Source organism: Lycium ferocissimum, chromosome 1, assembly GCF_029784015.1.
Source record: "Lycium ferocissimum isolate CSIRO_LF1 chromosome 1, AGI_CSIRO_Lferr_CH_V1, whole genome shotgun sequence".
In the NCBI taxonomy this organism is placed as follows: Eukaryota; Viridiplantae; Streptophyta; class Magnoliopsida; order Solanales; family Solanaceae; genus Lycium; species Lycium ferocissimum.
The window spans coordinates 15,615,965-15,631,225 of NC_081342.1; the positions used below are offsets into that span (position 1 = coordinate 15,615,965).

The following is a 15,261-nucleotide window of genomic DNA, read 5'->3' on the forward strand; positions in this document are numbered from 1 at the left end:
TAGTCCCATTATATATATAGGGCTTTGTAGGGCCGGGCATAATTACCGAAAACCGAAAACCGAAAAACCGAATCGAACAGAACTGAAACTTCAACAAACCGAATCGAACCGAACCAAAAAACCGAACGCGCACCGAAATTTAATACATTACCAAAAAAAATTAAAATAGTTCAGTCCCATTAAGTTTAAAGCAAAAAAAACTCAATTGTAATAAGTCCTCTTTTGCATTTGTATCCCTAATTTTCCACTTCAATTGAAAAAATCAAATATCCTTAACAAAGAGAGGTAACTAGGATGTCTCTTTAGGATTAATGTATGTCCTTTATGTGTTTTCTTAATTATTCTTACGGTATGTATATAACACCTAGTAATCCTATGCCATGATTATAGTTTTCTGTTCTTATGTATCTTGTTAGTTTGATTTTGATTTCAATTTATCAGTTTTATGTTTTATTACTTTTGATAATATGAATTAGTGTCAATGGAATCGCTTCTAATATTATATTAAAAAAACCAAATTGAAAAAATCGAAACCGAACCGAACCGAACTTTAAAAAACCGAAACCGAAAGAACCGAACCGAACCGAACTAGTTTGGTTCAGTGTTTGGTGTTCACCTTCAAAAAACCGAACCCGAAATAGCCAAATCGAAATTTGATAAAACTGAACATCCACCCCTAGTGCTTAGTAGTACCACATTAGTATTTTAATAAGACCAAGAAATAGACATCCACGAAATTTAGTGGAATATGTGGGGTAATTGATGCAGTAAGATGCACATGTGAACACAAATTTCAAAGAAAATCTAGAGTAGTTGCTTCCACTGTTTCACATACTTCATTCAACGTTTTTTTCAAATGTATTCATCGTTCAATACAAAGAAATTCAATTGAAATTTCAAAGAAAAATATTGTAGTACTACTTGTTACTAGTTACTAGTAAATTGCCTTAAAGAAAACACTATAATTTCCCATTTGACCATGTTTGTTAGGGACCATATTGCACACAGTTGATGCTCCACGTCCACGTTTTGCACAGGGGAAACGATTTCTTTGCAATTTCTTTTTGTTTTCTTGTGACCCAATACTCCTTGACTGTATTTATTCCTTTATTATTTAAATTGGTTGTTAAGGTCCTTTTGGTTGTTGAAAGATTCTTGCTAGATTTTTTTTTATCGTTGCCTCCACCATGTATGTGAATGGAGTCCTAGTATAAGTTGTTCTTTGAATTGAAGTAATACACATTGAGACTTGAGAGTGAGTGTGTGTAAATTTTTTTTTTTTTTAAAAAAAACTACCAGCGTACCAGATCGTCAATTAAGGCTTCTGATAGAAATTGCTTGCACTTGCATACCTTATAAGTTAAAAGGATTTTTTTAACTCATAAAACCTGTATTCTTGTTCTTTTAGTTGTTTTAATCTATGTACTTTTCCTGCCAAAAATCAAAATTTACTCCCCTATACTACTCCATACCATAGAAAGAGAAAAAAAGGTTCACACTCTATGTTAGTGCTTCATAAGAATTATTGAGATCTATTTTCACACTTTCCCATACGATTTTGCACTGATTCTTTTATGAAGAAAATATAACTAAAATAAATTGTCAACGTGTAGCTTATGTGTTCTCTCATTACATTACCAAATTTTCAATATTTCTCTTAATATCGATGTAAGCTGATCAATCTAAAAAAAATAATCAATGCAATTGAAAGGCTATAATGTTCATTATAAATTCCTCCGAACCTGTCGGTGAACGTCTTTTCCAAAAGGGACATTTATCTAAGTATTAGGTTGCATAATACTAGTTTATATATTTGTTACTCGTACGGGTGGGCATGGTACGGTATTTAAAATTATGATACGGTAATTTCGATTTTCGGTTTCTAAAAATACTATACCATCACCATACCAAATTAATTCGGTATGGTTTCGGTATTTTAAAGTTAGGTTTCGATATTTTACAGTACGGTAAATCGTTACCATAGTTTGTCCGACTTCGACTTACATATATTCATATCGCGCAGAATTATGACTTCCGCTACTTAAGAAGCGTCTCAATTATTATGTACTAAACATCTTACACATGTAAAAATATTCATAAGAAAGTACAAGCAATCCTCTTCATAAATCAATTAGAGAAGACATTTAAATCAAGATAGAGTAGTCAAAGTTCCAACGTTTAGACAATTAGTTTCTTAATAATACTAGTTTATATATTTGTTAGTATTATAATACTAAGATATATGAATTGCATATGTAATTATATACCTCGGTAAATTTGGTATTTCGGTATTTTCTTTATGAATACCGAATACCAAACTTTTTAAAAATGTATACCAAATATCGTACCAAATACCATTATACCGAAAATGCAATATAAAAAATTTCGATTTAGTATAGCAATCGATATCTACCATACCATGCCCACCCCTAGCTGACACTTGATGTAAAAAAAGTATTCGCTCTGTACAGAATTGCATTTTTTTTTTTTTTGGGAAAACAACACCAAATATCCATAAAATATAAAATATTTACCCGCTCCATGCCCCTCCTAAATTAATTTCGTTTCTACCTTAGCCGATCGAAAATATTTACCCGACATACCCCTCGCCCAAACCCCTTTCTGTATCACAAAGATATCTATATATCATAATAGTATCATGGAGGACTAAAAGAAAGACTGAAACAGGCCTCCATGATATCATCTCAGTATATTTATTTATTACGATGGTACCATGGTCCTGATGAGTGTCTCATTGAAGGACTGAAGCAGGCTTTCATGATACCATCATAATATATATATATATATATACAAGACAATGGTATCATAGAGGTTTTTTCCCGAGAAAAGTGTGTCTTTTTTAATAAATGAACATGATCATCCATAATGTCATCTCAGTATATTTATATACCATGATAGTATCATGGAGGACTAAGAAAAGGACTGAAGCAGTCTTCATGATACTATCTCAGTATATTTATACTCCCTCCGTTTTAATTTATGTGAACCCATTTGACTGAACACGACATTTAAGAAAGAGTGAAGACTTTTATAACTTGTGGTTCAAAATAAGTTTTGAATATTTGTGTGGCTGTAAATCATTTCAAAAAGTGATTTTTTTTTCCAAATTAGGAAAGAAGTTATTCATTTTGGCACGGACTAAAAAGAAAATAGGTTCACATAAATTGAAACAGGGGGAGTATATCATGTTGGTATCATATTTTTTGGGGCATTTCGGGTAAATAGTTTTGATTTTTCAGGTGCTAAGTTAAGCCCATTACTGGAAATGCAATTTCCGTGTGCCATAGGAGAATTCTATCATGTATCGGAAACTACTTCCCTCTTCTTCTGATCCAGTATAATTTTCTCTTTTTCGTCTTCAGTTCTCTCTCTCCTTTTTTTGGTGGGTAAGTGTTGGGGAAGGGGGCTGGTTCATCGTTGGGCGTTTCAGGAAGACATTTAATAGCACAAAAACTTATTACAATCACACAAGTTTTAGTTTCCGGAATCACTTATATTCACTAACTTGTTCCTTAGGTTCGTTGGTATCCGTCCCGTGTATTGATAGATTTGTCGATATTCATCTTCTTATTCTAAAGGTTTTTCTAGCTATATTTGAGGACTAGTAATTTTATTCGAGCTTCGCGCGGTCGTGAGAGAAAAGAAAAGAACATGCATAAAGAATGATAGCTTATGTCTAATATATTCTTCTTTATGCATGTCTATTACAACAATATTAATGGAAGTAATCCACCACCCGTGAAATATATGTTATTATTATGAAAAAGAAAGGGAAGATCAAAAGCTAATAAAGAGAGAGTACCAAAATGGAAGTAGCTCCGAAGTGAATTGCAGTGTTTAAAAAAATAAAAATTAAAAAAAAGGAAGTGCTATTATCAGCTTACTCAAGAATACAACATACATCGTAGGACAACCAGTGTATTAAATATAACACCCAATGTAAAAACGTATACCACAATAAAAACAGCAAAGCTTCTAACTTAGTTCTGAATCACTTGATAAGCAATGTATAACTTTCACATATTAACTTGTCTCTTTCTCCTGTTAAAGAGAAGATTTAAACAAAAATAATTAATTAATATATACTAACTCTACTACAAGGCAAAAAAAAAAAAAAAAAAAAAAAAAAAAAAGAAAGAAGAAAAGGCCCAAGCTCATAATTGGAAGCTACACTCTTCACGCAAGGGTAATTAGACATATCTAGAAACAATGAGTATTTTTTCTATTTTTACAAATATTTGACGTTGGCAAGTACTCCCGGATAAGAAGATGTTAGGAAGCGTTTTATCCTCCACCTCCCAAAATCAGATTTTTCTACATAAAATCGGATTTAGTCGAGTCCCTATGAGAATGGGTATTGGACGGGAAATAAACAAAGAGTATCTTATCTAACTTCCCACATTTCAATTATGTAGCATAGGTTGATCAGGCACAGAGTCTATGATTTTTTTCTTTTTAAAAAAAAATGTGATTTTACAGATTTATAATGCAAGTATCTGTCATAAATTTTTTGAAACTTATAAAGTTAAACCTGTCATAACATTTGTGACTATAAAATTATATCATTAAGGATAAAACAAAATGTTTTAAGTGAATTATTTTTAAATTTGAAGAGTTGCTATTTACAGGGACGTACTAAAAAATAAATGCTACAACTACTTTTTCCTTTTATTTCTTCTACTCTTTGTTCCTTTTCCTTTCCCTTCTTTCTCAACCATTATCTTTTCAACTTTTGCAAACTGAAGGCCCTCTTCACGGCATATTGAACATATCTTCCACCCAATGAACCAAATCTTGTTATCCAGATCTGTTTGCAATACCACATAATTGTTGCTTATAGATTCATCACAGATGATGGATAAAGGATAACTTTGAAGGGAAAGAGAATCATGAAGATTGCGACATATGTAAAATTTAAATAACTAAAGGTAATAAATTATAAAGTCAGTGGACTTTCAAAAGCAAAATCATTAAAAATTTATGACGTGAATAAGCATGACGGCTTGACACCTAGTAGTACAATTGGTCACATTGACATGAATACATTTATTACATTCTATTGTGATCATATTGTAATCTCTTTTTTCCATTTCTAAAGATAATTTTAAAATATTGTTACAGCTAAAGAGAAGAAAACAGGCAAGTTAAGACCCGCACACTATTCTGAAGGATGTAATGTTCTGGCTCCGAGCAAATATACCGATTTGGTTCTTGTGCAATTTGTTACACCGTTACGAAGGAAATAAGAATTCTAATGGTGTTTTAGTTTCGACTGGTTAGAAAACCATCACAATACCAAGAACAAAGCTGCAATCACAAAGAAAAGAAAAGAGAATACTTATTTTTCATGGCAACTACAAAAATTTTCATGGCAACTTTATTTTTTTCTTCACCAGCAATGTTTTACTGGAATTCATAAACAACAAAAAAGAACAAATCAGCAACCTAAAGAAAAAGAGAAATGAATTATTATAATTTTGGTATTACATTTAAGGATTATATAAAAACAAAACTGCAAGTAGAAAATTCCAAAAATGTACCTGAGAATTTTCTGCAACAACTAAGAAAAAGAATCTGTGATACTCTCTATATAAGGTCGAAAATATTAAATCAAAGGATTACGTTAAGAGAAAACTATAAACAGAGAATTCCACAAACTGTATCTGCAAAAAAATTTTCACTGGTTAAGAAAAAGAATTGGCACTCTCTATATAACAGCAAAGATACGTTATAGAGTATGAACGAAGAATATGCGTATGGCCATATATGTAGTGCAACATCCTTTTATCCCATTGATTAAAGCAAGAAATGGAATCAACGGGATGACATTTGGACATTTTCAAGGGATGGTGAAGTGGCGTGTTAATTTGCAGTTACTTTTTCCCTAATGATCTTTAAATCTAAAAGCAACGCTTCGGTAAACTTTTTAAAGTGATGGTTGAATTATTTGAGTCCTTTTTAATTATTATTAAAATTTGAAAAAGGCAAAAAAATGACAAAATAAATAAATGCAAATGCTGAAGTGGTAATTAAATGTACGAGCGACTCATATAGAAGATTCCAAGTCTGTAGCAAAGTAACAAAAAGATACACTCGTTTCCTTGAGTACACGTCTATATACACCTGTTTTCCAAGAAAAAAACCACCTCAGTAACCTCAACACACTATCGCAGTTTACGCCTAATTCTATGACTAGAAGAGTTACATTGCAAAGAATGAATTAAATGATACAAAAATTATAATCACATAATATGAGAGAGAGAGAGAACCAGTGCACTCTATTAGCAAAATAAAGAAGACGTCTATTTCCAAATGCTTCCGCCAAGTTGATCGAAAGTACAGAAGCAGGTACATTTCCTTACGACTTACACGGGGATGTTTGCATTGACATGTCCTGCTGAATTGCTATTCCCCTTTGCCTGGACAGCAGCTGACATAGAACTCAACCTATTTCTAATCTCCGTGAATGATGGCCGAGCTTCAGGATCAGCAGACCAGCACTGTTCCATCAGCTTCCTCCACTCGGGATCACACCGCTCTGGCATTGGAGGCCGAAGAGTATTCTTCAAAATCCCCCCTACAGCCATTATAAACAAATCAAACAAAGGTCAAATTGGAAAGGGTTGGGAAATCATTAAGATGAAATTCTTTCCTTCCCGGTGCCTCAAAGGAAGGGACCATTAGTTTTTAATTTCTATTCATCAATAAGGAACACTTATCAGAAATAGCAAGTAAGCTGGCCACTCTTTATATCTCTCTGGCCCAGTTAGGTGTGAATTGGCCTACACAGTCAGCATTGTTGAGCACTAATATGATCGAACCAGACGAAGTAGGTGTATTAGCAGTCCTATCCCTCTCAGCCTATGAATACATTACAATATCAGAAATGACATGATCCAATGTTGCAGAGTCAAGTGGTTATATTTCTTGAATTGCTAGGTTTATGGAACTCTCAGAGAGCAAGATTAATGCTTTTGACTGGATCTCTGCTTTGAGGCTAGATCCTTGAACTTGCAGAGCCATATTGGGTTACTGGTTAAAAATAGCTCAGTTCGGATGCATGGGTATACCTTTTGAACGACCAATATAGGAATTGTTTATTAGCACTGACACTTGCAATAACGAGGACAGAAAGTCAATTTGTTAAAAACTTAAAATTATGGAAGTCTAAGCTTGGACAGGGCCAGACACTTTGGCTTTTGCCTCACATTTCCGAGTTTCACATGTATTAAAAGAATGGAGAATTCTCAAGCACATTAGCAGTAGCAACAATTCACAAGACTAGAGCAAATGTTCAAGAAACAAGGCTGAAGGGGAACATATGTATAAAATCATTGAATTATATGATATTTTTTCAAAAAATAATATAATATAAAATATAATTGAGCTGGCATGTTGTCAAGTCATTGATTTATAGCACAGAAAAAATTAATCATTAACGATCTGTTTTTTTAAACTGACATCATCTCCTTTGAATTGTTTATGAACCTCAACTGGATGTAAGCACAGACTTGGTCATGCAAGTATAAGCATATAACTCCCATTACTGTTATGAAGCATAAAATATTCACTTGGTCTAACAGGTAATCAGAGCCTTACCAATGATTGCCCCACAATGCATGTTTGCATAGGGTTCTTCCCCAGTCAAGATCTCCCACATTGTTATGCCAAATGAGAAAACATCAACCTGTTTGAAACCAAACCTTCCATTTTATTGCTTTATGAGATACTTAAACAGCTAATATCAGATGTTATTGCTTTATGGCATATCTGATTATAGTCAATTACAGTAATCAGTCTAACCTTCTCAGATACTCGGTTACTGCTACCATTTAACAGTTCAGGTGCCATCCAGGGAAGAGTACCTCGTACACCTCCAGATACAAGAGTATTGCGTTTAATCCTTGACAGTCCAAAATCTCCAACCTGCATTAGATATCTTACAAATAACTCGCTGTGGCAAGGTAAGCTTTTTTACTAAAATTCAGATGGGATTAAATTATCTTACGAAAATGTATCAGTAGATCTACCTGGATTCACCCTACAAAATAAGCATACAAGAATGTGCTGTTCTCATATATTAGGTGTCCTACACAGTGGTGCGGTAATCTTTATTCATCATAAAATGTCTTTATTGGTCTTAATTCTACCGTAGAAATCTTATTTGGTGTGGATGTACTCCAATATCATTCATCATTCATTCAAATTTGGCTATAAGCTTTTAGCTTTGTAGATAAAAGTAATGTGCCTCTGAAACAGAAAGGCTATCTGACCAGAAGTCAGTCCAATACTATTCCAACATCAATAACAGCTGAATCATACGAACTCATGCTGACAAGTCACCAGAATATGCGGTCTCATGATTTATTCCGGATTTATTCTTGCATACTCAAAAGTGCATGTATTCCTGCCGAAATGGTAAAAAATACCTTGCATACAGGTCGTTGTGGGTCCCTCAGACTAACTAACAAATTGTCACACTTCAGATCAAAGTGGACAATGTTTTTCGAGTGCAAATACTCCATCCCAAAAGCTGCATCCATGGCAATTAGAAGTTTCTTATAACCATCAAGTGACCTGCACAAGGAATTTAGCAGATCACATTAAGTTATGAATGAGAGAAACACGTAGAACTAATTAACATACAAAAAGCAACTTCACCTGTCCTTTTTAATAAGAACGTTTCGAAGTGATCCATTAGTCATGAATTCAGTCACTGTTGCCAAAGTTCCCCCAGCCCCATCAGGAACCACTCCATAAAATGCAAGCACGTTAGGATGATGAAGGTTTGAGAGGATCTGTGCCTCTCTCCAGAAGTCCTTGATCTGGAAAAAGGATAATTTTATTATGAATTTAACAAATAGGATCATAAACACCGCTGATAATCCAGCAGAAAATGATATGCTTGGAAGATATGTTACAGGAAACCCACCAGCCTTTCTTCCTGTGATGATCTCCCAGAAAAACATGCCCGCTTGATTCTCTTTATAGCTACATCTGTTCCTCTCCATTTTCCATGGTAAACAGTACCATATGTCCCAGCACCCAACTCCTTCAATTCTTCAAGGTCAGCATTTTTTATGATCTGCGATGTAACATCAGCTGCAGCTTACTGCTTACGTATGAACTAATGAACTCTTAAAAGAAAGAAAGCAAACTTGTTTGGGATTGAGGCCTAGTTGTTGCCGCTGTTAAAGAAAGCAAACATATTGAAACTCTAAGAAAAAAATATAAGTTCGCATCTTCTCTTAAAATGAAGAAAGAAGGGTAAAACAAGATCAAGTTACAAAATTAATTCTACAGGGATTGTCCAGTAGATCCTTCAGCCTAGTTTCACTCAGCAATAAACAGAGTTTTTGTGCATTGAAACGCTTCAATAAGAAAAAGAATAATACATGCCCTCCAGTTCTGATTACACAGGAAAGGCTGGGTAGACAGACAGGGTAGGTGTGCTCAAACAAAGAAGCATGAGTGAGCAGTTTCCCAAGCAGATCAACAGATTGAACTTGGTCAACGTAGTGACAACTGATACATACGAAAATATCAAACCTAGTCAAGGAACTGCCAACTGATGACCAACACAGAATAAGTTAATGGCAAAGCATACGTATACTATGTGGCGTGACTATTAAAGTCAGTTGTCAACTAGGACAGATTGGCAAATTAGAAGGTTGGTGAATGTAATTACGTTTATTTTGTTATATCCAGGGAGTAAGATGCATAGTCTGCCAAGGAGTGCTGTACCTAGGGTGTTCTAAAACACAACAGGCTGGAAATTTGGTATATCTTTTCCACATAACAGCGTCAACCAAAGACCGGAGCATCTTAGCAGACACTGGAGAGAAATCCCTAATAACTTGGATGGTAACTTTAGTTAGCAAATTATTACCTTTTTATTCTAAAGCAGGGTGGGCGTTCGGGCCGTCGGATTGGATATGAAAAGTTCGGTTTGGATTTTCGGTTTTCAGATTGAAGAAATTGCAATCCATATCCAACCCAAATAAGCTTGGATCGGATTGGATTTTTTAAGTTCGGTTTCGGGTGAATCAGTTTGGATATTTCAGATTTCGATTTTGATTCTTGAGCGTTTAAGGCAGGTTTATTAGGAACGGAGTTCATGTGCCCTAATTACCAAGTTACATGTCTTAGCATAATGTGAAACCAAATATGTGGATTTAACAAAGAGTTGTTACTACTAAACCAAAATGTATCAAGTCACATGGTTCAGTTTTAAATTGTTCTCTTTGTTTCATTGGAAGCTTCTTTATTCTTAAAGTAGTGAAGTAAACTCCAGCTTTGCAAGCCATATTATACTAGTATTTAATTTGATAGAAAATTCTTTATTGGCTTGAAATTGTAATGGTTAAGAGTCATATGGTACTAATCTATTGGACATTTAGACTAATTAGCATTGGGCACATATAATACGGGTACAGCTAAATATAAGGTGTAAAAATTTTGGATTTTCGGATATCCAAAAATCCTAAGTACTAAATCCGATATTCAATCCGAAATCCAAAAATTTTGAAAATAAAATCCGAAGTCCAATCCATAATCCAAAAATCCAAACCAAATATTCAAAAAATTTGAATTTCGGTTTGGATTTCGGGTTGGCCCAAACTATGCCCACCCCTATTCTAAAGCATGTCACAGATTTTGTACAGATGAAACTCAAACAAATAAGTGTAAAAGAAAGAAATGTTTTATTGTTACATAGTTTCATTATACACTAGAAATATATAATTTCTCATACTTTTCATATTTTAAGAAAGATTACTTCGTTCTCTTGACAAAATTAAGATGTCTTCGTTAGTTTTATGATATGATACAAAACAAGTCAGAACTCAAGAGAGCCTTTTTTAGGTTTAGATATTATTGAGCACATCGAATTTTTTTTCCCATTCCACAGACTAAAACAATGCATTGTGTCACACTGGCTGACACATTTGTCCTTCAATTCTGCATTTCACCACATATCTAAATAGAGATCAAGCATCAGTGCAAAAATTGATCTTCCACTGAGTACATAAAATATTTGGAGACTTTGGGGGTAGAGTTATACTTTTGAAAATTGGACAATTACTTGCGGACAATCTATAACTACAAGTAGGTATCGAGAAGTTCAATGAGCAGCTTTTTTATAGAAGTTCAATGAGTAGTTATTAACAGGGAATCCAAGTATTATCAGCCACTCCATCAAAATTTTACTTTTGACAATGTCTAACGTATCAGCCTCGTTACTCTATTCCAAATTGAAAGACAGGTACCAATGGTTGTACAATCCATATTTCTGTCTACCAGATGCGCAGTTTCATTATTTACCAGAAGCCCCTTTGATACAACTTGTATCCAGTAGTGCCAATCTATTTGAGCGAGCAGGTCACTGTAGTAGATTGTTGGATTTACCTAGATTCTTAATTCCATATAAGCAAGCAGTAGAGAAACATAGTTGATAAGCAATAAAATCATTCCATAACCTCCGAGGCACATGACAAGACTAGAAATAGCAGACCATTATCATTGCCAAGAAATGAACCACAAAATCTTTAACGATGACAATAAATCAAAGATATTCTTCATGTAACAACCTATGATAAAAGGATCAAGGTATTGCAGGAGGAGAGAGAGGGGGAGGGATATGTAGTGAAGGACAAAGCCTTGTCATTTGAGTCCTCCTTTGGATATATTAGAGGCCTGCTGCTGGTAGTATGGGCTGTAAGAAGGCAATGATTTTTAAGTCTTTCAGACTCATACCCAAGATTAGAGTATAAGACGTTATAGTTGAAAAGGGGGAGAAATGAAATGAAATGTTATCATGAGCATTTCCAACAAGGTTTAAGATACAAAAGGAATTGATCATTTACCTGTAAACCATACAAATCAGCTTCCAGCTCAGCTATCATAGCATCAGTGATTAAATTATCCTTATCTCCGTCACTGGGGTTGGCGTCCTGCGCCAAGCCAGATAATCAACGTAAAACTATATGAGCATAAGAGAGCTTTTAGTAAACTAAATCATACACCAATCCATCATAATGAAATAGAATTTCACCTCCAACCCCAAGTCAGGGGAAAATGCTACCCCTTCTGTAGCACCAGCAGATATGACTTCACCACCAATGGTTTCCAAATCTCGGAGATTTGCAGCATATAAGTCACCACTGGGTGATCTAATATCTCTTCCATTTGCATTCAGAACCTGCTGGCTATCTTTGATACTCTTACTAGCTGGAGCATCTTCTATCTTTTGCTTTTCACTAGAAAATTCACCAATGCCAGAAGTCACAACATTCTGATCACTGTAATTAGTAAATTCTTCATCAATTAGAGAAACTTCTCTCCTAAAAGCAGCATCCTTGGTTGGGTTTTGCCTAACTGATGATTGTGACAATTCCTCAGAGAATACTAGCAAAGGTTCTTTGGCAAAAGTATCTCGAGGACATGCAACGACTGCTGGCATGGGGGAAAGATGGGAAATCAGGCCATCAGACAACTCAGGCAGTAGATCACTCAGAGTTTCTGCACCATGAAACTGCATTTCAGAATTTGAAATCCTCCCAGCAACTTCAGAACTCTTGACCCAGGATGTATTGTTCTCAGGTTCAGCCTGTTTTATCCCCCCTGAGGCATTCTCAAATTGGTTTCTTTGGGACCGCTCATTTAGTGTATTAATTAAAGGTGTTGGTGCAATGATGTTCATGTCAAAATTTTGTGATGCTTCACCAGGTATATCACCTCCATTATTAGACACCATAGCAGAGTTAGCATCAGATAGTTTTTTCTCTGAACCCACAGCTGTTTTGGATGATTTGTTATCAGGAAATTTACCATCACGACATGGAAGTGCATTATTGATATCACATGCACTCACCATCTCACAACTTGAATTTTTCAGACCAGGATGGTAATTTTCCAAATTTGCTTTAGCTGTGTTGCATCTGGTGTCTGTTCCATTAATATTTCTTTGCATAGGTCCACATTTATTCAGTGAATCTGAGTCAAAAGGCAACTCTGGCAAATCCACCATGTCAGTGGCCTCATTTGATTCCCCATTAAGTACCCTAATGTGATGATGAGAACTGACTGGGTATGTATTCTGATGCAGATACCCTAGGTTTCCCTGCAGAGCAGCAGACACACCATGTGAAGATAACTGAGCTGGTAAAAAGTTCAAAGAGGAAAATGAGATTATTCCCTCTTGTGAGCAGTAAGGTGATCCTTTTCCATGTTCTTGAAGTTTTGAATCCGAAAAGGCATGCGGAATTCCATTTTGAGCAACAGCGGAAGTGTATCCCAGCAATACAGCCATTTCATCATTCGGCTCTTCAGATAGGACTGTCCCTTCCTTGGGTTCTGTTCTTTCAAAAGCGTACTGTTGAAAGATTCCATCACATTGTTCCAATGTAGGAGGAACAAAGTCTCTGCTGAGACCATGGTGATGTGAAAGCAATTCACTCGATTGGCTTGGCTGGGGGATATCATCTTTTTTGTTAGGACTCTGCAAATTTATCAGGTTTATCTGCGGGGCATAATAACCAATATTAGTGCATCCACTCGGATTTTCAGGTACTGATTGGGTGCTGCTAACCGACACTGGACATTCATCACCACCATGTGGCAACTTGTTATTGTATGTGTTCCTTGAGTCGGTCTTGTAATCTCCCTGTTGAACAAGCACAGGAGAAAAAGGAGTAGACTGATTGGGAAACTTAACCTGATTCTGAGATTCACCAATCAATTGAGCAGGAGGTGGGACATAAAGACCAGTGCTGCAGTCTACCTTAGGTATCACCTTGCTGGCTTCATCGCGTACACACTGCTCATAATAATTCTCCTGAGTAGAAGAATCCCCTTGAACAATACCATTAACAGCAACAACATATTGATAATCAGGGTCAGTCGGTTGAACAGTAGCAGCATCTACAGGGCATGAGTTTTCAGATTCAGTTAAAGGAACCAAAAATATCCGGAGCCTTTGGGAGCCCCCAAGCTTCTCGAGGCCAAAATATTCCTCTATCATATTCTGAAGATCTTCGTCAGAAGAGACGGATATTAGGGCGTCAAGATCCTCTCCTGGAAGCTGGTATTTGAAAGTGTGAGGCTGGTTACAGATGGCCAATGTTTTCTTCATAAGTTCTTCCCATGAAATATTCTTCCCTATGGAAATGATACGTGTATCTCCACCAACGTATCTGAGCTTTCCATCACTAGGTCGAGGCAATATTCTACCACCAAAACTGCATAGGAATTTTATTTTCCCTGTAGAACAGTCTGACGTTCCTAATACAGAAGATTTTAATGACTTTGAAGATTCAGATTTAGTCCCTGAAGTAGCTCCCACAGGGACATGCCCAGAAGAGCCAACTTTCTGACTATATGTAAGTTCATTCTCTACATAAATACCATTTTCAAGTTCTGTACTAGACCCTCTTGTAGAAGAAATGTCAGAATCCATTCTAGTCAACCCAAGAAGTCTTGTGAGCTCTTCATAACCGGAATGTTGGCTTTGCTTACTTTGAGGCACAGCTCTCCTATCATGCATCCCAGTAACGCCGGACACAATAGGAACTACTCTTGAAGAAGGATCTTGAAGAAATTCCATAGAATATACCTCACCAGTCTGTACAGGTACATGGTTATTTACATTATTGTGTAAAGATATGCCATCACTCAAGATAACAGGCTGAGATGATTCTTGCTGGATCCATTGACCAGAAGGACCAGGCACCCCAGTGATCATAGTTTCAGCTAAATCTTTGGATGAATTTAACTGCATATAACCAGTATCTCCGCAGTTCAAGGCCTCAATAAACAATACTAACTAGATGCCATTTACTTGTTCACTGGACTAAACTAAAACACCAACTACAGATTTTTCACACCAACAACTACCACCTGGCCTTCCTGCTCCTCCACTTACACAAAGATCCTTCTTTCTCCTCTCTTTTTTTTTCTACTGATAAATAAGGTATCTCACACTAATATAGACAAAACAAATATACAAAAAAGAATATAAGTAATATAAGTACTTCTCCAACTACACAAAATAGCAAAATTGACCTTCCTGCTCCCCTACTTACACTGAGATCCTTCTTTCTTCTTTATTCTTTTTTTTTTTTTCTTCCTTTTTCTACTGATAAAGAGGTAATTCACACTAATATAGTCAAAACAAAAAATTGACCTTCCTGCTCCCCTACTTACACTGAGATCCTTCTTTCTTCTTTATTCTTTTTTTTTTTC

General features: G+C 35.5%; 1 protein-coding gene across 4 annotated transcripts; it reads right to left on the minus strand.

Annotated features, from left to right (window-relative positions):
- Positions 1 to 6,044: 6,044 nt before the first annotated feature.
- On the minus strand, positions 6,045 to 15,196 carry LOC132049989 (uncharacterized). 4 transcript variants are annotated; one of them, XR_009413203.1, is made up of 9 exons: positions 12,073 to 15,196; positions 11,886 to 11,977; positions 8,954 to 9,106; positions 8,683 to 8,846; positions 8,451 to 8,598; positions 7,825 to 7,947; positions 7,621 to 7,708; positions 6,291 to 6,598; positions 6,045 to 6,144 (listed from the first exon to the last, which is right to left on the minus strand). XR_009413203.1 is itself a non-coding variant. In XM_059441007.1 (9 exons), the coding sequence occupies exons 1-9, from the start codon at positions 14,795 to 14,797 to the stop codon at positions 6,135 to 6,137; spliced, it is 3,675 nt and encodes a 1,224-aa protein (XP_059296990.1). In that variant the 5' UTR covers positions 14,798 to 15,196; the 3' UTR covers positions 6,045 to 6,134. The 4 variants fall into 4 exon arrangements, 3 of the variants coding, with proteins under 3 accessions (XP_059296990.1, XP_059296983.1, XP_059296971.1); XM_059441007.1 differs by having other exon boundaries at positions 6,391 to 6,598; positions 11,886 to 11,972; positions 12,104 to 15,196; XM_059441000.1 differs by having other exon boundaries at positions 6,391 to 6,598; positions 11,886 to 11,972; positions 12,074 to 15,196.
- Positions 15,197 to 15,261: the final 65 nt, after the last annotated feature.

What these genes read in the sequence shown, in the direction of transcription:
- LOC132049989 (XM_059440988.1), bottom strand. Translation starts at nt 14,797, where the DNA reads ATGCAGTTAAATTCATCCAAAGATTTAGCTGAAACTATGATCACTGGG. An exon ending in CTGATTTGTATGGTTTACAG is followed by an intron (nt 9,107 to 11,885) that starts GTAAATGATCAA and finishes GTTACATCGCAG; the next exon opens with ATCATAAAAAATGCTGACCT. An exon ending in CATCACAGGAAGAAAGGCTG is followed by an intron (nt 8,847 to 8,953) that starts GTGGGTTTCCTG and finishes TCCTTTTTCCAG; the next exon opens with ATCAAGGACTTCTGGAGAGA.